Source organism: Callithrix jacchus, chromosome 12 (genome assembly GCF_049354715.1).
Source record: "Callithrix jacchus isolate 240 chromosome 12, calJac240_pri, whole genome shotgun sequence".
NCBI classification, from domain to species: domain Eukaryota; kingdom Metazoa; phylum Chordata; class Mammalia; order Primates; family Cebidae; genus Callithrix; species Callithrix jacchus.
This window is the reverse complement of record NC_133513.1, coordinates 125456590-125478458: the sequence shown is the minus strand read 5'-3', so window position 1 is coordinate 125478458 and position 21869 is coordinate 125456590. Positions and strand designations below refer to the sequence as shown.

General features: G+C 57.9%; 1 protein-coding gene across 1 annotated transcript in view; it reads right to left on the bottom strand.

Annotated features, from left to right (window-relative positions):
• Positions 1-8932: 8932 nt before the first annotated feature.
• The window catches only part of JAKMIP3 (Janus kinase and microtubule interacting protein 3), a 130813-nt gene continuing 117876 nt past the window's right edge, over positions 8933-21869 (bottom strand). Inside the window, 6 exon segments of the mRNA XM_078346785.1 lie at positions 8933-9172; positions 9175-9291; positions 9294-9510; positions 10213-10254; positions 12338-12403; positions 14011-14214. Coding sequence (XP_078202911.1) covers positions 9072-9172; positions 9175-9291; positions 9294-9510; positions 10213-10254; positions 12338-12403; positions 14011-14214 — 747 coding nt within the window. The 3' untranslated portion in view covers positions 8933-9071.

Here is a 21869-nt window from a genome sequence, read left to right as displayed (position 1 = left end):
TCCCCAGCTTGGCTTCTCCGATAATGACATCCCTTATGAACAGCCATGGCCACGCTAGTCAAAGGATCCATTATTGCTCTAACCAAGATGGTTGCATTATAGATTGCAAGACAGCTGGCTCGCAGGCCGTAAGCCGCTGGCTGAAAAGAATAAATCAGACAATAGAGCAATAAAGCAGGAGGGGACCCTCAGCTTCAAGTCAGTTGTTCAGTTTCTGAGATTTTGTGCAGATCACCCAGTAACATTTGAGAAACATCTTTGCCGTTGGAAAAAACAGAAGGATTCTAAACAAAGAGCAAACAGAAATATCTCCACAGCCAACAGGAGCTGGAAAAGAGGTTGGCAGCATCTCCCAAAGTTGGATTCCGGCCCCGACAGTGACCCAGGAGTAGCTGCTGCGCCGGCTCACCCTGAGACTCCACAGGAAAGCTCAATGAACGCCACTCATAAAAGCAGAAACCTGAAATCACCCAAAGGAGGCAAAGCTGCAGCACGGGGGCGCAGAGCGGAGGGTGCACACGGGTGAATCCCAGCACAGCGATTCCAAGCACAAATACCCCAGGATGCCTTTTCACAGAGTTCAAACACAATTTAAAAACCTGCCTTTTGGAAATGTGTCTGCTACAAAGCACTGCACAGAGCTCTGGTGGGGAGGGGAGGAGGGGGATGGGCCACGAGGTCAGAGGTCAGTGTTTGTTGTGGGTGGCAGAGCCACAGACGTAAGGATGAAGGGAAAATGAGCAAGTGGGCCGCAACAGCCCAACAGCGAGCACAAGGCACACGGCGGCACCGGGACCAACGCCGTCCTGTGCACCGAGAAACATGAGGCCAACACTGCCGAGAATGAGGGATCAGGCAGGAACTGCCAGCAGGGACCCTCCCACGGGTTCTGCCATGTAAATGCCACGTGACCCCCTGGCGGCCTGTGAGCTGGAGGCCGCACGGGGGCTGCTTCTGCCATCAGACAAGCAAACAGCAGAGCCCCCTGGACAAACACAGGCAGAGCCCCTCCCCATTCACTCTTGGGGCCAGAGCCGCAGCTGATGCAGCTGTGCTGATGGGCAGTTGTTGGGGGCAGATCCTGCAGGGAGCATGGTGGGCACCTGAGCACAGCGTGAACTGGGGCCCCTGGGAGACTCCATCCCCTGGTCAAGGTCGGCAGCCTCTGCTTCCAAGAAAGACAGGCAGTGCCTGGGCCGCACTCGGGGGTCCCAGAGGGAGCTTCCCCAGCTCAGCAACTGCCTGGGAGGAACAGCCTCAATGGACTGATTGTTCACACTTGGGTGAACCGTTTGTAAACGTCTCACCTTTTGTTTCTCTTCCTTTAGGAACAGACAAATTCCATAAGAAGGCTACTTCGATGGGCCATGACGCAGGGCATCAGACAGACGGCGGGTGTCACGCATGACGCCCGTGAACTGTGGATACTTTCTAAACAAGGGAGGCCTTTTCAACTCCCTGGGTTTTAAGATGTCCACAGAGCATCTCTGACCGCAGCACGGAATAGGCAGCCTGTGACCCGGCTCAGGGGAGCGGGGCTGCTCATTGGCATTCAGGCGCCTGCTCCGAAGAAGCTGTAAATCTGAACCCACTGACAATTAATCAACTCACCTCGAGCTCCCAGACCCAGGCCCTAGAGGCCCCGCCCACCCCGGGGTCAAATGGGGACCAGACACACTGGTGTGGCCAGCTCAGGGGACCCCCCAGCAGCAGCCCTGCTCTCCCATCTGGTGGTGACAGAGCAGGGAGGACACCCCAGCCAGGACAGCACTGAACAAAGTGCCAAGCAGAAGGGACTTCAATAGCAAAAAGGAAGAATTCCTTACCACGGGCTGCGGGGGGTGGCGGTGGAGGGAGACAAGTGTGGTCTTGGGTGGACATTCACACACCAAAAATGAACTCAACCCATGCGGAGCCCCAAAGGCAAACATTAACTCAAAGCGAATCACAGGTGTAAATTTGAGACATAAAACCACAGATTCTAGAATGAAATGTGAGAAAATCTTTGAATTAGGCAAGTTTTCTCATCTAACACCAAACCCCGTAATTCATTTTTTAAAAATGGGTTGATTAGACCTCATCAAAATTAAGAACTTTGGCTCTTTAAAAGACAGTCGGCCAGGCGTGGTGGCTCATGCCTGCAATCCTAGCATTTTGGGAGGTTGAGGCAGGTGGATCACCAGGTCAGAAGTTTGAGACCAGCCTGACCAAGATGGCGAAACCCCGTCTCTACTAAAAATAAAAAAATTAGCTGAGTGCAGTGGTGGGCACCTGTAATCCCAGCTACTTGGGAGGCTGAGGCAGGAGAATCGCTTGAACCCAGGAAGCAGAGGTTGCATTGAACCACTGCACTGTAGCCTGGGTGACAGAACAAGACTCCACCTCAAAAAAAAAAGACAAGAGAATGAAAAGAAGAAAAAGAAACTGGAAGAAATCTGTATCCGATAACGGCACGTATTCAGGACAGAGGAAAAAGCTCTCAAAACTCAGGAATAAGAAGGTAAATAATCCAACTCAAAAACAGGCAAATGATTTTGGCAGACACTTCAGCAGAGACGGTACACGGAGGGAAGATCAGCACCCAGAAAAGACGCTCGGCATCATCAGTCAGTCAAGAAATGCAAATTAAACCCCAAATAACATGCCTCTCTCCCTCTACTGGAAGGAACCAAAGAGAACCAGACTAGCCACGTGGAGAATGTGTGAGGACACGGGACACTGGGACCCTCCCGTCGCCAGCGGAAATGCAACACGGAACAGCCACTCTGCACATGAGTTGCTCATGCACTCAGCATGGAATCCAGGAGCCCAGTCCCAGGTATTTACCCAGGAGAAAGGAAAACTTGCTTCCACGCAAAAACCTGTACACAAACTACAGCCATTTTGTTCAGACTTGCCAAAAACTGGAAAGCCCCTGACATCCTTCCACCAGACCCCGGCACACTGTGGCCCTTCTACTCAGGGGGATTCTACTCAGGAACAGAAGGAAAACCCACGGAGCCACACCCAACACAAGGGATCTCAAGTGGGCTTTGCTGAACGTAACACAGCCAGAGCCCAAAGCTGTGTCATGTGACTCTTTACCGGACATGGAAGTGGCAAAATTAACTTAATGAGAAACAGCTCAGGGCTGCCAGGGAGGGGAGGGGCCCCTGCAAAGGCAGCAGGAGGCACTGAGGGGGTGGGGCTATCTGTGGTGGGGCTGGGGTGTGGGGCGTGCACTGGGCATGGGTCACAACCCAGAGAGCCACCACAGACACACCACAAACACAGCACCACAGACACACCACAAATACACCACACACTACCACAGACCACCAAACACACCACACACCACCACCAGACACACCACACTACCACAGACCACCAGACACACCACCACTCACCACCATAGAAATGCCACAAATACACCACCACACACTACCACAGACACACCACAAATACACAATCGCACACTACCACAAACCACCAGACATACCACACACCACCACAAACACAGCACAGACCACCAGAGACTACCACAAACCCACACATAAGTCACTATACACTAGCACAGAACACACCGCCATGCACATACCACTGACCACCACACACTACCACAAGCACTGTAGACCACGACAAACGCCCCACAGCACCACAAGCAGACCACAGCCCACTGTACTACAAGTAAATTTTTTCAGAAAGTCTATGTGAAGCAGGGAAGGAAATGCCAACTGCATGAAGGCACCTAGCTGCATTGCACATGAGCAGCCCCGGGGAGGGCGGGTCAGGAGAGAAGCCACCGCGTTGTCTGGAGAACAGTACCCTGTGTGGATGCCATGAGGCTGAGGGAGAAGGAGCTGTGCTCTAGCTGGGGCAGCGGCTCCTGAGAGGCTGTGGGTTAGCAACCCCGAAGTGCCCGGCGGACGCTAGTGCCCCGGTGAACAGGTGAGCAGGTACATTGCAGACGGCAAGCACCGAGCGTCCGCTACCATCAAAGGAAGATGGTACCACAAGGAGAGGAGGGCGGGGGGACTGTGCACCAGAGCCTGGAATCAGGGGCGTCACTACACCCGCATGCTTTCCTAACAGTGTTTGAGAGATAGGTAGGTAGGTGATGAGGGAGAAGGGGAGTGAGGGAGAGGGGGAGGGGGAGAGAGAGGGGGAGGGACAGAGAGGGGAAGGAGAGAGAGAGAGAGCAGGAGGGAGAGAGAGGGGAGGGGGGAGAAGAAGGGGAGGGAGAGAGGGGAGGGAGAGAGGGGGGAGGCAGGAGGGGGGAGGGGGAGGGAGGGAGAGAGGGAGGGAGGTAGAGAGGGGGAGAGGCAGGAGGGAGAGAGGAGGAGAGGCAGGAGGGAGGGAGAGGGGGAGAGAGGGGAGGGAGGGAGAGAGGGGGAGAGAGGGGAGGGGGAGGGGGAGGGAGGGAGGGAAAGAGGGGAAGGGGGAGGGAAGGGGAGGGGGAGGGAGGGAGGGAGGGAGAGGGGGAGAAGAAGAGGGAGGGAGGGAGAGAGGAGGAAGAGAGAGGGAGGGAAGCACAGGTGTGTGTGTGTCCACAAGTTTGTTCACACACATATTTCCAGGCCGTGTCTGATGGGTGCACACAGGCTGGTTCCCACTCGTATTTCTAGGCTGTCTTAAGAGGACCTGGAAATACTGTCACCCCAGTAGCAACAAGGACACCCCCGTCGGTCCGGAGACCTTGGTTCTGAACACTGCTCTCCAGCATAGAAACCAGAACTCCTTGGGGAACGGGTCATGGAGCCCGCCTTGCAGGGACGGAGAGGAAGAGAGTTCCCAGCAGCACAGGCCCTCAGGGCCTGCTGGAGCATCTGAGTGAGGAGACTGTCGAAGCCTCTCCGGGCCACGACCCAGGGACAGACTGAATGGCCAGAAGCACACAGTGCAATAAATAAGCAAAGAAATAGGAGAAAAGGCGCAGGTCCTCTCTACAGGAAAATTCTAACCAAAGAAATAGGAGGAAGCGGGAGAGGACGTCCCCACGGGAGGAAGTGCTGCAGGGAAGATCCAGCATGGTGCAGACACTGCAGGGACATTCCTGGAGAAACGTGGTCTCTTCAGTCTCTGTGAATCTCCCCTGACACACACTTCGATTACAGGAGACCCTTCAGCCAGGTGCTCAAGCTTCCGGGGTCAGCGAGGAAACACACCCACACCAGGCACGCTGGTGGGTACATTAGGGTCCACCAATCTGGGCATTTACCCCAGATGCACTATCTCCAGGAACCACAGGCCAGGCAGGTCTGCCCGAGGAACCTTCGCCAAATAACCAGCTAGTTCTGATCCAAGCATCAAGGTCAAGAGCGAGGAGGAAGAACTAAAGCCTCTCCCGGTGGCAGGCACGAGAGGCAGGCTGGGCAGGTGCAGGGTGCGATCCTGGAGCAGGAAGGAGCATTTGCCCGGAGAAAACCTGGCGAAACAGAGCCCAGGGTGTGGCTGAGTTTTTAGGGTTTTGCAAGTGTAACACGATTCTGCAAGACGGGGACATCAGGGGAAGCCAGCTGAAGGGTACACAGGACCCTCCACACGATTTGGACAGCTTTAGATCCAAAATTATTTCAGTATCAAAAGTTGGGGGGAAGAAGCTAATTGGAGAGAAAGGAGATGCTGAACGAGAAAGCACGTGTCACTTTTACTGTCTGAAAATACACTCGAACAGACCCTCGTGATTCCTCTGCCACAGAGAAGAGCACGCAGCGCACCTGCCGCCCTGCGGTGAGGGCCCTCTGCTTCTGATGGGCGTGGGGCTGGTGGTCCAGGACTGGGAGTGGGGACCACGGCACGAAGGCTCCCTGCTGGCTGCAACTTCAGTCGCAGCTCTTTCCTGCCACCCTTCAGACTGAGGCTGTGCCTGCACACTCAGGCAGGTGGGAGAGGATCGGAGAGGATGACGGCGGGCTCACTTCAGAGGAGCCCCGGGGGCTGCTGGCCTTGGCCCAAAGCCACTGCTGTGCTCTGTCACCTCCCCCAAGGGGGCCCATGAAGGCATCGCTCTCCTCTCCTCATTTGACCCAAGAAGCTCAAGAGGGTGTCGCCACTCAGAGCTTCCAGTGCTCTGGGCAGGGACTCAGAGCTTCCAGTGCTCTGGGCAGGGACAGGGTTCTGCCCATGGGTCTCCCGCCCCTCGGGGCAGCCACAGGGCTTCTCGGCTGGTGCAGCACGATGGCTTGGGGCTCACTGGCTCACGCACGTCTTGCTTTGGAGGCTCGCTCTATGATCCTGGGAGGCTGGTGGAACCGGCTGAGGACAGTCTTGTGTGTGGCTCCGAGAGGGTGTTACCCCGGCCGGAGGCTGCTCTGCAGCTTGTCAGCCCCTGATCAGAGCAGCACCGCCCACCTCTGTCCGGCCGTGGCCACAGGCCTGAGGCATAGTCTGCACGTTGCTGGCTGTGCCCTTCCCCAGTGAGGTGTGGCCTGTCTCCCCTGACTGGCCCATGGACACACACTGGGAGCAGGAGAAGCTCCAGGTCAACTCCAGCTCCCGTACCCAGGAAATGGCTCCATGCAGGGAGGCCGCCCATGGATGTCCAAGTCCCAGATGTCACCGAGGGCAGCTATGGGGGCCCTGCTCCTCTGGCCCCCCTCTCCTGGCCGGGGGTCCCCTCTGAAACTTGTCAGAGGGGACCTGCTAGAGGCTCAGCACAGCCTGGACAATCTACCTGCTCCACTGTGAGGCATGGCCCACGGGGTGGGAGTGACGCAGCCGGGAAGCCTCTGCAGGATGTGCGCGTGTCCACACTGTGTGTGTCGCTGCATTGCAGGGTGTTCACCGCCCCAGCCACCCTCCGGTGACCCGGAGGCAGGTGAAGACCCCGCCCTGTGACTGCGCCAAAGACTGCGTCCTTGCCACATAGCTGGAAACGCCGTGTGGAACCCTGCCCTGTGAGGCGTCATCCTTTACACACAGGTGGAAATGCCATGTGTGGAGCCCCCACCCTGTGACTGTGCCATCCTTGCCACACAGCTGGAAACGCCGCATCTGGAGCTCTGGCACTTGCTGTGGACCAGAGTCCCCGGGCAGGCAGCCAGAGCTCCTGGCAGTCATGGGAGCTGCGTCCTGAGGGCTGGTGGGCCTGCGGCACCCTTGTGTGCCAGGGCTGGGGCTGCTGGTCTCCTGCTCCTTCTAGAATAACCCCCTGCAGTGAACTTTCTGCCTGGAGTCTGTGCCTGGCACATTTGGGGGAGGCAGGAGGCAGATCCTGCCTGGTTCCCAGGTCTGACCCACATGAGGACAGCGCCTTGTCCATGCTGTGCCTGTCAATGTGGGCCCAGGGGACCTGCAGGATGGAGCTGTCTGTCCCTTCCCGAGTCGAGAGTGGTCACTGCACCTCCCCGTCCCCCTACCATTTTCTATGCAGGGGAGCTCTCCCGGAAACAGCAGTGCCTGTGGTCCCTGGCCGCTGCCTGCCGTGGGAGACACAGGTGGCTCTCGGACAGGGTGTGGGTTGGAGGTGGGGGACATGGAGTGCTCCCTGGGGAGCTCCCATGGAGCTGCCACTTCCTCCCCAAGAACTGGCTAACCCTGAACCAGAGCCCCACAGAGTCCCACAGACACTACAGATCTTCAGACTCTCCCACAGGGAATCCTGCTGGCAAGGAAAAGTGCCATGGTGGGGCCTGTCCTGCCCAGTCCTGACCTCTTCCCCTGCTGGGAGCAACCAGCACCACCTCCCCAGAGAGGACACCAAGGGTGCCGGGTCTGAGTATGGGACAGCGCTCTTGGTCAGGTGCATGGGAGCCATGGAGGAAGGCAAACATGGAGGGTGGGAGGGAGAGAGGGAGGGAGAGACGGAGGGAGGGAGGGAGGCACATGAGGGAGGGAGGGAGGGAGGGACATGAGGAGAAAGGGAGGAACACAAAGAGGGAGGGAGGGAGGGACACGAGAAGGGAGGGAGGGAGGCACATGTGGAGGGAGGGAGGGAGGCACACACGGAGGGACTGAGGGAGGGAAGCACAGGAGGAAGGAGGGAGGGAGGGAGGGAGGGAGGGAGGGAGGGACACGAGGGTGGCCTCGGTGCACCTGCGGGGTTTCTCCTTTTCCACGCAATACTCTTCCTGCGAGTGGGCAGAGGCCAGGTACCTGTGGTGCCCCATATCTGCAGCACCTGCCTCACACCCGTGCACCCCACCCCTGCCCCAGCCACTGTTCATGCCACGCCCCACACAACCCCCTGGCTCTGTCCCATCAGTGGTGGGAGAGGTGATCCTAATGGGTCAGCATGTGGGGGTGGTGGCAGAGCCATGCGGGTGCAAACTGGGACGAAGAGGTGTGGAGGGGAAGCTTCCGCTCACCTCGCAGGGAGGGTGCGTCCGTGAATTTAATTCTCATCTCAGATGGGGCCGCATTCCCTAAGCAGCATGGGCAGGGCAGGCCAGGAAGGAGGTGTGTGGGCCGGTGCTGGGTCACCACACAGGGCGGGAGAGGAAAGCCATTCCCGTGGACAGACCTTACCTGTCAGCCACTTGGACCACGGATCCCTTCCTACACCAGTAGAGCCACGGGTGTGTCCGTGTCCCTCCCCTGGGCTGCCCCTTGTGTGCGACGGCTTGGGGTGAGGCTTCAGGGCCCACCGGGGACTGGGGCTCACTGGGGTCTGTGGCCCGCAGGTCAGGGCTGTGCAGGGGCTTCCAGGCCGGGTAGCTCTGGGCACTCAAGGCCTCCGTGGCTTCCGGAGATGCACTATGGAGGCAGCCTCTGGCATCCGTGCTCCAGCCGGCTCTGCCCCCTTGTCCCACCTCCCGTCACCACGCTCCCCACGCCTTCCTCCACTCAGTCCTGCGGTGCTCCCGGCTGGCGACTTGGGCAGGATCATGGCCTTTCTCAGGCTGGGGGAGGCAGAGGGTTGATGGCACCACGAGGCCTACAGCAGCCACGGCTCGTCTGTTCCCCCAGAGATGATGATGAACAAGGGTGGGTGTGGGGCCTGTTGGCCAGCAAGTACTCAGGACCCCAGCAACACATCGCAGCATCAGAGGGGCCCCTGAGGTGTCCGAAGCCCTCCCGGATCAACCCAGGGAGCCTGCAGCTTCCTCTGAGTGAAGGTTGCCGTCCAGGCCCCCGTGTTCAACCTCATCTTGTCACCAGGCCCAGCCTCTGCTGTTTCTGAAAATCTTCCTCCAGATACCAGTGGCAGCTACAGTGAGAACCGAGAGAGGCGGGGGCCGAGGCTGGTGCTTCTCACAGAAGCGGTTCTCACCCCTGCTTGGCAGGGAATGTCACACATCCCTGCAACTGGGATGGGAGCTGTGGTCCAGGAGAAGGGACCCAGGGTCCAGCAGCCAAGGGCGGGCTCCCCGGGAGAAGCCCCTGAGAAGTCAGAGGGGCCAGTTCTAGTTCCAGCGCATCCCGGGTGGATGGGAGCTCCGTGCCACGCACGCTGCCCCTCCTCACTCTTCCTCCACGGGACGGGCGCACAGAGACCAAACCTCCCTGGGTCTTCAGAGTGGAGACGTGACGTCCCATCGTGTCCCTGCTCTCTGGTCCCACTGGAGGAAAAGGGTCCGATTCAACGTGGGGCTGGAAGAAAAGAAACACAAATGTCAGCAAGGCTCTGCTCGGCTGGAGTGAGGGGTGAGGGGTGAGGGGCCTTCCTGGAAAGGGAGACTCCTTCCACCAGGGGAAGCTCCTCTGGGGACCTGCTGAAGGTTGGGGACTCCAGGACCGAGATGAACGATGGTGTGATGTCCCACTTGCCCCTCTTCTAGTTTGGAGGGAGGCAGCCCTCTAGCTGGCGTGTGACCCGGCCGTCTCAGCAGCCGCTGTCACCCACGACTCCAACTAGCCTGGCCTGAGCCACCCCCGCCTGGCAGGGAGGCAAGCCCTCTCAGCTGAATCTCCAGCCAACCCGTGCTCGGCACCACCCGGAAAACAATGAGGACGAGTCACAGAACCACGGTGTCTGCCCCCAGGGCCGGCTGCCAAGTGCCACAGAAGCAGAAAGGCCCCCTAGAGAGGATCCTGGGTGGTTCTGCTACACCGGAGGGCGGTGGGGGGAGCCTGCCCTTCTTCCCTCTCAGGAAAGGAGAGCGCCTGGCAGCCTCTACAGCGGAAGACCTCCGGGTCCTGACCCCCAGGGAGCGGCTTCCGGTTCTAACAATCCTTCTGGGAAGGTCATCGCCTTTCGGTTTATCAGACGGCAGGCAGCTCCCTGGCAGGGCAGGGCCGAGGTGTCTTCTGGGAGGCAGAGTGGGACCCCTGCCAGCCCCGTCAAATACTCACCACGTCAGGGTGCCAAGATGGCCTATGACCAGAGAATGAAAGCTAAGGAGAAAAACAAGAACAAAAATAAAAACTGAAACGGAAAGGGGAGGATGGAGAAACGGAAGGAAAGAAAGAGAAAAAAGAGTTTGTAGCGCTTCTGGCAAGAAATACACACGATCAGACTGAAGCAGCAGAGCTGCCAGCAGGAGGACGAGCTTTAGGACTCTCCGAGGGAGGGAGGGGGACGCTGCCCAAACCCCTGGGTCTGAGGGGCGGTGCTGCCAGCCCTAGGAATGCTCTGGGGAACCCTGCACCCTGCAGACGTGGGCGGTGGGCGCTGGTCCTCACACCCAGCATGTCCCCGGCACCGCAAGGCCAGCCTCCTGGGGACCGGGTCTCCTCCTCCCTGAAGCAAAACCCACCACTGAGACCTGCTGCAGGAATTTTCAGTGGCAGACGTTCCAAATGCCCAGGAAACAACAGCACTCCTGTGGCAATATTCCAGTCTCAGTCCCAGGGTAGGCAGCACCCCGAGCAGATTTAGCTCGCCAGGCCTGATTCTGGGCAGGGGGTTGGGAGCCAGGCCCATCTGGACACCAGAGAAAATCGGGCATAGGACACTGCTTGGAAGTGAAGAGCGATTTAGCTAGATTTCAGAAATAACACCTGATCTATTTTTTGTTGTTTTTTGGGTTTTTTGGAGACAGGGTCTCACTCTGTCACCCAGTCTGGACTGCAGCGGGGTAATCACTGCTCACTGTAGCGTCAACCTCCCAGGCTCAGGAGATCCTCCCACCTCAGCCCCCGAGTAACTGAGATCATAGGCACGTGCCACCATGACCAGGTATTTTTTCAATTTTTTTCTAGAGACAGGGTCTTGCTATGTTGCCCAGGCTGGTCTCAAAATTCTGGGCTCAAGCGACCCTCCTATCTCAGCCTCCTAAGGTACTGGAATTACAGGCATGAGCCACCATGCCCAGCCCTCACACTTTTCTAGTATTTAATATAAACAAATGTCCTTAGGTGAAGATACAAAATGAAACAGACATCTGGTTTGGGGGAAAGGCTTTGCCCTCTTTGAGGCTCAAGCCCCAAGAATGCTGTGACCCTCCCGCCGCTGCCAGGTGCCCGGATGCTAGCGGGTGCCTCCTCATGTGGCCTGGTGTCTACTGGGGCCGCAAAGGCTGTGCCTTGTGTAACTCATTCCTCGGGATGATGATTCTTGCCCACAGCAGTGAGAACCCAGCGGAAGGGCGCTCTGCCTACAAGGGCTGGGGCAGGGCTAGGGTGGGGTGTGGGGTGACACAAGGCCCCTCTAAGGCAACTGCTGTCCAGAGGGACCCGGTCTCTCCTGGCAAGCACAGAGCATCTGTGGGCTCAGCCCAGCACATGTCAACCATAGGGGCATCCAAACACCAGCCTCCTGTTCTCTCCAGAAGCACGAGACGGAAGGTGGGACCACTGGCCACTTCATTCAGCCCTCAGTGGGAGCTGGTCACTTCAGTGAGCTCCACCGCACAGGCAGGACCGGTCACAACTGAGTGAATGTGTTATCTCACCCCAGACACCACTGAACCAGCCCCACGTGGGAGAACCTGCCCGCCCTGAAAGCCTGCAGGCACCCCCGGAGAGGAGAGTCGGGATTCTCTGCCGTGCCCTCCTCACCATGACCCTACATCTCATGGACAGCCCTCCCCAGCCCTGGCGTGGCCTCAACCTAAACACCCTTCAACGGGCGCTTCTGATCTGGGAACTTGACTTTTAGACCAACACAGGGTGAACCTGCAGGGCTCAGAGGCACCCACACGGCCCAGGCTCCAGTGAGGGAAGGAACCCGAGGCCGTTGGCTCCAGACAGGGAAACTGAAGCCACAAGAGGCATGGCTGCTCTGAGGTCCACGGTGCGCCCTGGCAGGGGCATTCCCAGTTCCCGGGGCTCCCATCTCCCGGTTCAGAGCCCTTGTGGCCACCACCCAGAAGGTTTTTTCCACTCAGCTCCACCCAGCCTTCAGGTGGCCGCCTCCTGCTGCTGCTGGGAGCTAAGTCTGCTCTCCCTGAGGCCTGGAGCTGAGTGATGGTCAGAGGGACCCTGGGTTCCTCTCCCTCGATCTCAACAAGACAAACCCCGAAACTACATGTTTTACCTTTTCCTCCAGTTCCTTTATTTGTCTCTTCTGAGCTTCTATTCTTTCTTCTAACTCTTTAATTCTCTGTAAGGTTAAAAGGAAGAATATCAATAGTCATGGTACTTGGCGAGCCCAAATCTTTCAAGATTTTCACTCATTTCCTTGGTAATAAATGATCACAGAGCAGCTGGCACGGCCATGGCCTGTGGCTACTGACAAGAACACACGTCTTCGTGTCATTGCTCCAGCAGGAGACGGAGGGCCTTCCCCGAGCCCACTCCCCATGGCAGGAACTTCCCCACGCCACATTCCCCATGGCAGGAGACGGAGGGCCTTCCCCGTGCCACACTCCCCATGGCAGGAACTTCCCCACACCACATTCCCCATGGCAGGAGACGGAGGGCCTTCCCCGAGCCCACTCCCCATGGCAGGAACTTCCCCACGCCACATTCCCAATGGCAGGAGAGCGGAGGGCCTTCCCCGTGCCACACTCCCCATGGCAGGAACTTCCCCACGCCACATTCCCAATGGCAGGAGAGCGGAGGGCCTTCCCCGAGCCACACTCCCCATGGCAGGAACTTTCCCACGCCACATTCCCCATGGCAGGAGACGGAGGGCCTTCCCCGTGCCACACTCCCCATGGCAGGAACAGTATCCTCCTGATTCCTGCAGCTTCAGCTCAGAAAACACAATGCCTGACACTCAGGGAAATGGTGGGAATGGACTCCTGGACCCCAGACGTCACTGCAGTAGAGCAAGGAGCCGCCAGAGGGTTGCAGGCAGAGCCAGGCACAGAGCAAGCCTCCTGGTGAGGGGAATGCCAGTGCCTGGGGTCCCCCAAGGATCCAAGCTCCAACTATAGCCCCTCAGGCAGCAGAGGGGCTGCAGGTGACTGTCCTCACCCTGAGCCCCAGAGACCAAAGAGGCCCAGGAGGCTGACGAGGGGCCGGCAGACCATAGCTGACATCAGCCCACCGATGCCCATGGCCAGCTGGTACACAGGCACTTCTTTATGTGAATCTGTGATCAAACCTTTGCTTTGGGGGTTCTTAACGGAATGCACCCATGAAGCCGCTTCCCAGCCACCCTGGCACAAGGAGGAGCTAGGCCCTGTCCTCCACGACCAGGCTGTCCAGCCTGCAGGGCTCCTCACCTCCCATCAGCACAGAACTGACCCAGCAGGCCTGAGGCCCCATAGTGCCCTGAGGTCAAGACAGGGCTGGAGGCTGCTGTCCCAAGAGCACCCTTGCCATCAGGAAATGGTGCCACAGAAAAGACACAGTAGCTAGGGGTCCAAAAGGGGGGAACTGCCACCCAGAGGCCTCCGCAGCACGCTCAGGACACTCGGCTGGTGGGGGAGGCAGTCTGGACTGAGTGCCCACCATTGACAGGAATGGCCTTGGGGGCGTGGCCATCAGGGGTGTGGCCATAAAGGGTTTGGCCATTCTGGGGAATGACCATCAGAAGATGTGGCCATCTAAGGCAGGCGTGATAATTGGGGGGCGTGGCCATTGGGGGCACAGCCACCAGAGCACAGACATCAGAGTATGGGTTATGAGGGGTGTGGCCACTGCACAGCAGGGCCACAGAGGGGTAGTCATTGGAGGTGTGGGCGTGGGAGGCCCTGCCTGGCTCTGCAGGCCCTGGCCAGGTCTTCACCACAGCCCCGCTGCCACCTGCCGCGCACGCACCTGCTGAGCCAGCTGCAGCAGCTCCATGCGCTCCCGCAGGATCTGGGCGTCCCGCTCCCGCAGCTCACTCATGACCTGACGCTTCCACTGCTCCACGGACACCTTGAGCTTCTCGCGCTCCGCGTCTGAAAGCAGCTCAGCCACCTTGGCCCCGGCCTCCTGCTGCAGGGCGTCATACAGCATGGCTTCCAGCTCCAGGATGTGCTGGCGGGAGGGGAGACGCATTAGTCCCTGCCTTCTCCCCGGAATTAACCTTTCAGGAAGAGCAACGGAGAACGGGCCACCCTCCACCTGGGTGCAGCAGGGAGGGACCCAGTGCCATGGCCTCTGCAGAAGGACCTGGGGCCCCATGCACCTTCCCCGTCCGTGAGAAGACCCTGGAAGTAGAGACACTGACCAGGCCAGCAGCAGCCAGGACCCCGAGCCCCAGGACGGGGGAGGACTGAGCAATGAATTGGGAAAGTGAGCGGGAGTGGAGGGGCCGCAGGTGGGCTGTGGGGACACCAAATCCAATTCACAGATCCGTGTAACCCGGTCCCCTCGCTATAACCCAGCAGCCAAAATACATACCTTTTCATAAATTCCTGGGGTTTAGCAATTTGCTCTCAGTATTTCAAAATTTTTCTTAGGGAAATTTTATTGATAGAAATCTTTGTAAAAAAACAAATTCTGACACTATAGAGGCCCTTTCTTCTCGACCAAACGTAACATCTTTAGAGGAGAATGTCCCCTTTTCTTCAACCAAATGGTTATCAAAACCTCTTTTGATTTAGCGGAAATTTTAGGAAATACAAAAAAATCTTTTTGGGCCTTGGTTAGACATTATTGTTCTTGACAACCACAAAATCAGCTGTCCCCAGCTGTCCCAACCGGGTCACACATCAACCTCCACTTCCTACAGCAAAAGAGCTCAGTGCCTTTAAGATGAGCTCCAGCTTCTAAAAATAAACCTGTTTGGGTGCTGGCTTGGAATGAACCTCACAGTGGCTTCACGTGCACCTGCTGGTGGGAAGCGCTCACCAGGACCTCCGTGGTAACATCAGCTGGGGGCTGCCTGGACGACCCTCCCTGCCTTCAGCAGCCACACAGACCACGGCCTCCCACACCCATGTCCAGAGAGGCAAAGCTGGCGCTAGCACCTGCCATAAAGAGCCTCCATGGCCCGGGAGGAACCAGCCCTTCTCCTCCGTGCCCCAGGGTCTCCCATTAGCAGAGCAGGGAGTGCAGAGTAACACCTTGGTGCTCACAGCCCTGTGAGTCAGCTGAGGGCACCCAAGTGACCCGAGAGTCACATGCATGAAAGACACAGGAGACAACTGGTGAGTGTGCAGGGAAAGGAAGAAAATCAACAGCAAACTCAGATCATCCCAAACCAGGAAGCCTTCCAAATGGAGGTGGAGAGAGGCCCACACATTACACCAGAAGAGGCCCCTCAGTATCACACAGGAAGAGCTCACCCAGCATCACACAGGAAGATATCCCTCCCTTCATCATGACACAAGAAGATATCCCACCCCTCAGCATCACACAGGAAGAGCTCACCCAGCATCACACAGGAAGAGGCCTCCCAGGATCACATAGGAAGAGACCCCCCCCAGCATCACACAGGAAGAGGCCCCCCCAGCAACACACAGGAAGAGCGCCCTCAGCATCACACAAGAAGATATCCCTCCCCTCATCATGACACAAGAAGATATCCCTCCCCTCAGCATCACACAGGAAGAGCCCACCCAGCATCACACAGGAAGAGGCCTCCCAGGATCACATAGGAAGAGACCCCCCCCCAGCATCACACAGGAAGAGGCCTCCCAGGATCACATAGGAAGAGACCGCCCCCCAGCATCACACAGGAAGAGGCCTCCCAGGATCACATAGGAAGAGACCCCCCCCCAGCATCACACAGGAAGAGGCCCCCCCAGCATCACACAGGAAGAGGACCCCCAGGATCACACAGGAAGATATCCCTCCGCTCATCATGACACAAGAAGATATCCCTCCCCTCAGCATCACACAGGAAGAGGACCCCCAGGATCACACAGGAAGAGCCCCCCCCAGCATCACACAGAAAGAGGACCCCCAGGATCACACAGGAAGAGACCCCCACAGCATCATACAGGAAGAGGCCCCCCAGCATCACACAGGAAGAGCCCCCTCAGCATCACACAAGAAGATATCCCTCCCCTCATCATGACACAAGAAGATATCCCTCCCCTCAGCATCACACAGGAAGATATCCCTCCCCACAGCATCACGCAGGAAGAGGCCCCCCCCAGCATCACACAAGAAGATATCCCCCCCCAGCATCACACAGGAAGAGGCCCCCCAGCATCACACAGGAAGATATCCCTCCCCTCATCATGACACAAGAAGATATCCCTCCCCGCAGCATCACAGGAAGGGCCCCCCAGCATCACACAGGAAGAGGCCTCCCCAGCATCACACAGGAAGATGCCCCCCAGCATCACACAGGAAGAGGTCCCCTCCAGCATCACACAGGAAGAGGACCCCCAGAATCACAGAGGCCTCCCCAGCATCACACAGGAAGAGGATCCCCAGCATCACACAGGAAGAGGCCCCCCAGCATCACACAGGAAGAGGCCCCCCAGCATCACACAGGAAGAGGCCCCCCAGAATCACACAGGAAGAGGCCCCCCAGCATCACACAGGAAGAGGCCCCCCAGCATCACACAGGAAGAGGACCCCCAGAATCACAAAGAGGCCTCCCCAGCATCACACAGGAAGAGGATCCCCAGCATCACACAGGAAGAGGCCCCCCAGCATCACACAGAAAGAGGGCTCCCCAGCATCAGACAGGAAGAGGCCCCCCCAGCATCACACAGGAAGAGGGCTCCCCAGCATCAGACAGGAAGAGGCCCGCCCAGCATCACACAGGAAGAGGCCTCCCCAGCATCACACAGGAAGAGGCTCCCCAGCATCACACAGGAAGAGGCCCCCCAGCATCACACAGGAAGAGCTCCCCCATCATCACACAGGAAGAGGACCCCCAGAATCACAAAGAGGCCTCCCCAGCATCACACAGGAAGAGGCCCCCCCAGCATCACACAGGAAGAGGCCTCCCCAGCATCACACAGGAAGAGGGCCCCCAGCATCACACAGGAAGAGGCCTCCCCAGCATCACACAGGAAGAGGCCCCCCAGCATCACACAGGAAGGGGCTCCCCAGCATCACACAGGAAGAGGCCCGCCCAGCATCACACAGGAAGAGGCCCCCCAGCATCACACAGGAAGAGGCCTCCCCAGCATCACACAGGAAGAGGGCCCCCAGCATCACACAGGAAGAGCTCCCCCATCATCACACAGGAAGAGACCCCCAGCATCACACTAGAAGATTCCCCCAGTTCCTCCAGAGTAGGGAGTGTTAATCCTGGTCCCACCAGCAGCCATGTGCCTCCCCAGGGGTCTTTGGGGCTGAATAATCCCCTGAGCATTTGGCCCTGTCTGAGGCCTGAGGACACAGCTACTGTGGAGGTGGCAGAGAGAGGTGGCCTTGTGGGAAGCTGAGGCAGCCCTGACTGACCTTCTGGAAACATGTGCGCAGACCCACATCCCTCATGCCACCACGGGTCCGGATGCTTGGTCACAAGGACCGTGGTGGCAGCTGCTCCGGGCCAGGGAGTGTGAAAGATGCCCCACTCCTGGAGCCCTCTGTGCTCAGATCCTGCGTTCTGTCAGGTCAAGGGGGCCCACAGGCTACCTCCCCACTCATGGGGCAACTCTCCTGACCCAGTGGAGGGATTCTGGGCCTGAGGCATCACTCCAGACACAATCTTACACAGGAATTTTCCACGACATCGGGGGGAAAGGGTGAGGGCTGAGTAGACAGGTGCTGCTTGGTGGGCTGGGAGCTGCCATCCTGGAGGTGCAGACATTTCCATCTCCTCTTTACACCTGCCTCACACTCACCTCAAAGTCATACTGAAAGGAAACATGGGAACTTTTTTGTACAATCTTCTTTTTGTACCTTGAGCATTTCCTACCATTGGCATGATGACCATCTCTGAGATTTCAGAAATGCATGTTCTCTTCCCTTTCCTGTCTCAAGGTGAGCTGGATTTAAAGGTCTCCACACGACTCCTCAGTTCTTTTCCTCCTCACCTACACAGCACCCGCAAAGCACCTGCTGCCTGCCAGGCCTCGTGCTGGTCTAGGGGACCAGGTAGCAGCAGATGCTCATGGTCCCTGCTTGCCCCGAAGGAGGGCAGACCCATATCCATGAGTGGGGTGTGTCAGGGCTACCTCGCCGGGGTCAGGGAAGGTTTCCTAGAGGAAGCGAGGTACAAAACTGGGGCTTGCAGTGTCAGGGATGGGCAGGAGAAGGAAAGGAAGGGTGCTCCCAGAGGACGGAGCAGCAGTGGCAAAGGCTGGGGGGGTCCCCTATGTCCCAGCCTGTGGGGGTGGTGCCTGCACAGCAGTGGAGACACTGGCAGCTGCGGTGCTCCCTAGCTGGATCCCACCATCTCCACCCAGGCAGCGGCATGGGCCTTGGTGCTCATTGGAGAGCACTGTTCTAGAGGGTTCTTCCTCATCCAGCAGAGAGGAACCTGTCTATACCAGCAGACAGCATGAACAGGATGAGCAAGGATGGGGGGGTGTGAGGAGGCTGGAGAGCAGGGGTTGAGGGGCTGCATCAGCATGAACAGGAGGAAGGAGGAGGAGGGAAGAGGAGGGAGGATGAGGGAGGATGAGGGGGAGTGAGGAGACTGGAGAGCAGAGGCTGAGGGGCTGCGTCAGCAAGAACAGGAGGAGGGAGGATGAGGGGGAGTGAGGAGGCTGGAGAGTAGAGGCTGAGGGGCTGCGTCAGCATGAACAGGAGGAGGGAGGAGGAGGGAGGAGGAGGGGGAGTGAGGAGGCTGAGAGCAGAGGTCAAGGGGCTGCAGGGCGCAGAGGCTGAGCTGAGGGAGGGGCGGGGGCCGGACGCCACAGGGCCTGTTGCCTCAGCAAGGAGGTCTCCCCAGTAAGGGAGTCCCAGGAGGACGAGCAGAGGAGTGTCAGCTGCACTGTGGATGGCCTGGGGCACTGAGGGGACTCTGCTTTTTACATCAGGTGATCACCCACTTCCAGCCTCCTTCCTTCTGACCAAAGCATGCGAGGCCCAGTGACTACCTAAGAAGCTAAGCCCACAGCAGCCTGTGCCTGGGGGCCGCCCCATCCCCATGAGCAGGGCAGACAAATGTATTCCATGCCACGCAGGTCCCTGGCCACCTGGAGGGACACAGGTCTCACCACTGCTGGGGCCAACTCACCTGGGGCTGGCTCTCAGCACCCACAGGCCATGAGGGCAGTGGCCGGGGAAGCACAGCCAGTGGCCTGTGAGCTGCTCTCACGCAGGCCTGTGCACACGTGCAGCAGTAATGACACTCACCACAGCAACAGGAGGCCATTTCCAGTTAGCCAGGGCCAGCCTCCCTGCCCAGCATCCCACAGGAACTCCCAATCCCTACAGTAGTTACTGGCTGAGCTGGGCCTCAAACCCAGGTCATCTCCCTCCAATGCCTCCCACGGGCCACACACTGGCTTCCACAGCAACTGACATGGGCCTTGCACCCATTCCACCCCCAGGATGCCAGGTGCCTGATGTGGCTGCTCTTTGCTCTGTAGGGTTCTGCATTTGAGCCCTGGCCCCTCTGTGTGAGGAACTCGTGTCCACGAGTTCAGGGAGGAGAGATCCCTAGTGCAGCAGTCAGGGCTGTGGGCGCAGGGGAAGAATGCTGAGATTCAACTCCTGCCTTCACAGTGACTGAGTGTCCTTGGGCAGGTCATCAACTTCTGTGCCTGGCTGGCCAGACCAGTGCCTGCCACATAGGAAAGGCTCTTGAGTAGGCTCTCATTAAAATACTGTCATTATTATCCTCATCATCACCACTGTCATCACCATCATCGTGGTCCCCACCACCATCACCGTCATCACTACCACCACCACCACCACCATGATCATCATCATCATCATGACCATCATCATGACCACCACCAGCATCATCACCCGTCACCATTATTACCACCACCATCATCACCATCATGATCACCATCATCGCCATCACCACCACCACCACCATGGTCACCATCATCATGATGACCATCATCCTGACCACCACCAGCATCATCACCCATCGTCACCATTATTACCACCACCACCATCACCATCATCATGATCACCATCATCGCCATCACCACCACCACCACCATGGTCACCATCATCACCACCACCATCACCATCATCATGATCACCATCATCGCCATCACCATCACCATTGTTACCACCACCATGACCATCACCAGCATCATTGCTACCACCAACACCACCACCATGGTCACCATCACCATCACCACCACCATCACCACTGCCGCCACCACCATTACCATTGCCATCATCACCACCAACACTACCATGGTCACCATCATCACCACCACCATCACCACTGCCGCCACCACCATTACCATTGCCATCATCACCACCACCACCACCATGGTCACCATCATCACCACCACCATCACCATCATCATGATCACCATCGCCATCACCATCACCATTGTTACCACCACCATGACCATCACCAGCATCGTCGCTACCACCAACACCACCACCATGGTCACCATCACCATCACCACCACCATCACCACTGCCGCCACCACCATTACTGTTGCCATCATCACCATCACCACCACCACCACCATGGTCACCATCATCACCACCATAACCACTGCCATCACCACTGCTGCCACCACCATGGTCACCAACATCACCATCACCACCACCACCACCATCATCACTGCTGCCACCACCATTACCGTTGCCATCATCACCATCACCACCACCACCACCATGGTCACCATCATCACCACCACCACCACCACCACCACAGTCACCATCATCACCACCACCGCCATCACCACCACAGTCACCATCATCACCATCACCGCCACCACCACCACAGTCACCATCATCACCATCACCACCACCACCACCACCACCACTGCCGCCACCACCATTACCATTGCCATCATCACCACCAACACCACCACCACCACAGTCACCATCATCACCATCACCGCCACCACCACCATGGTCACCATCATCACCATCACCGCCACCACCACCATCACCACCGCCGCCACCACCATTACCATTGCCATCATCACCACCACCCTGACATCATCACCATCACGGTCACCATCACTCAGAGTTCTCAGGCTGAACTTGGCCCCAAGAATGAGCATTTTTATCCCAGCCCACCTTCCCTTTCTTGGTGACACTTATGACAGGGCCTGAATGTCCTCCCAGTCATACCTTTGGTCATGTGACAGGAGTCCAGCAGGGACAGATGACTGCTTGCACAGTCGTGGAGGAAGTAGCTGCCAGCAGGGGAACCCAGTTCTGAAGCCTGGTTTTCAACCTAGCAATGTCATATGCTTCTCCCAGGCACAGTAGGTGAAACAGAACAAGACCACGCCTTCCCCTAGTGAGAGGCCGTGTCCTCTCCGGTTCCTCAGGGGAGGGTGGGAGGTGGTAGACACTGGCCCACACCGACGCCTGGACAGCCGTTAGGAATCAGGCCGTTTCTGTGCCTGAGTGACCTGCACGAAAGCTGTAGCACGTTCTCATGGTACAGCGTGGGTTTAGACCTCCTCAACAAATCCTGCTCTGTTTATGAATCTCTAAGTGAAAACTCTATCAGGCAGCTCTGGAGAGCCGGGGTCTACTACGCAGTGTCATCAAGGGCTGGTAGGGACTGTTAGGGGCCCTGAGACCTGACCTGCACAGGCACCTGAGGCACCGCTGGGCAGCTGAGCCACACGGCCATTTCCACCCCAGTGCCCCTCCCTGGGGCTCCAACAGCCTCG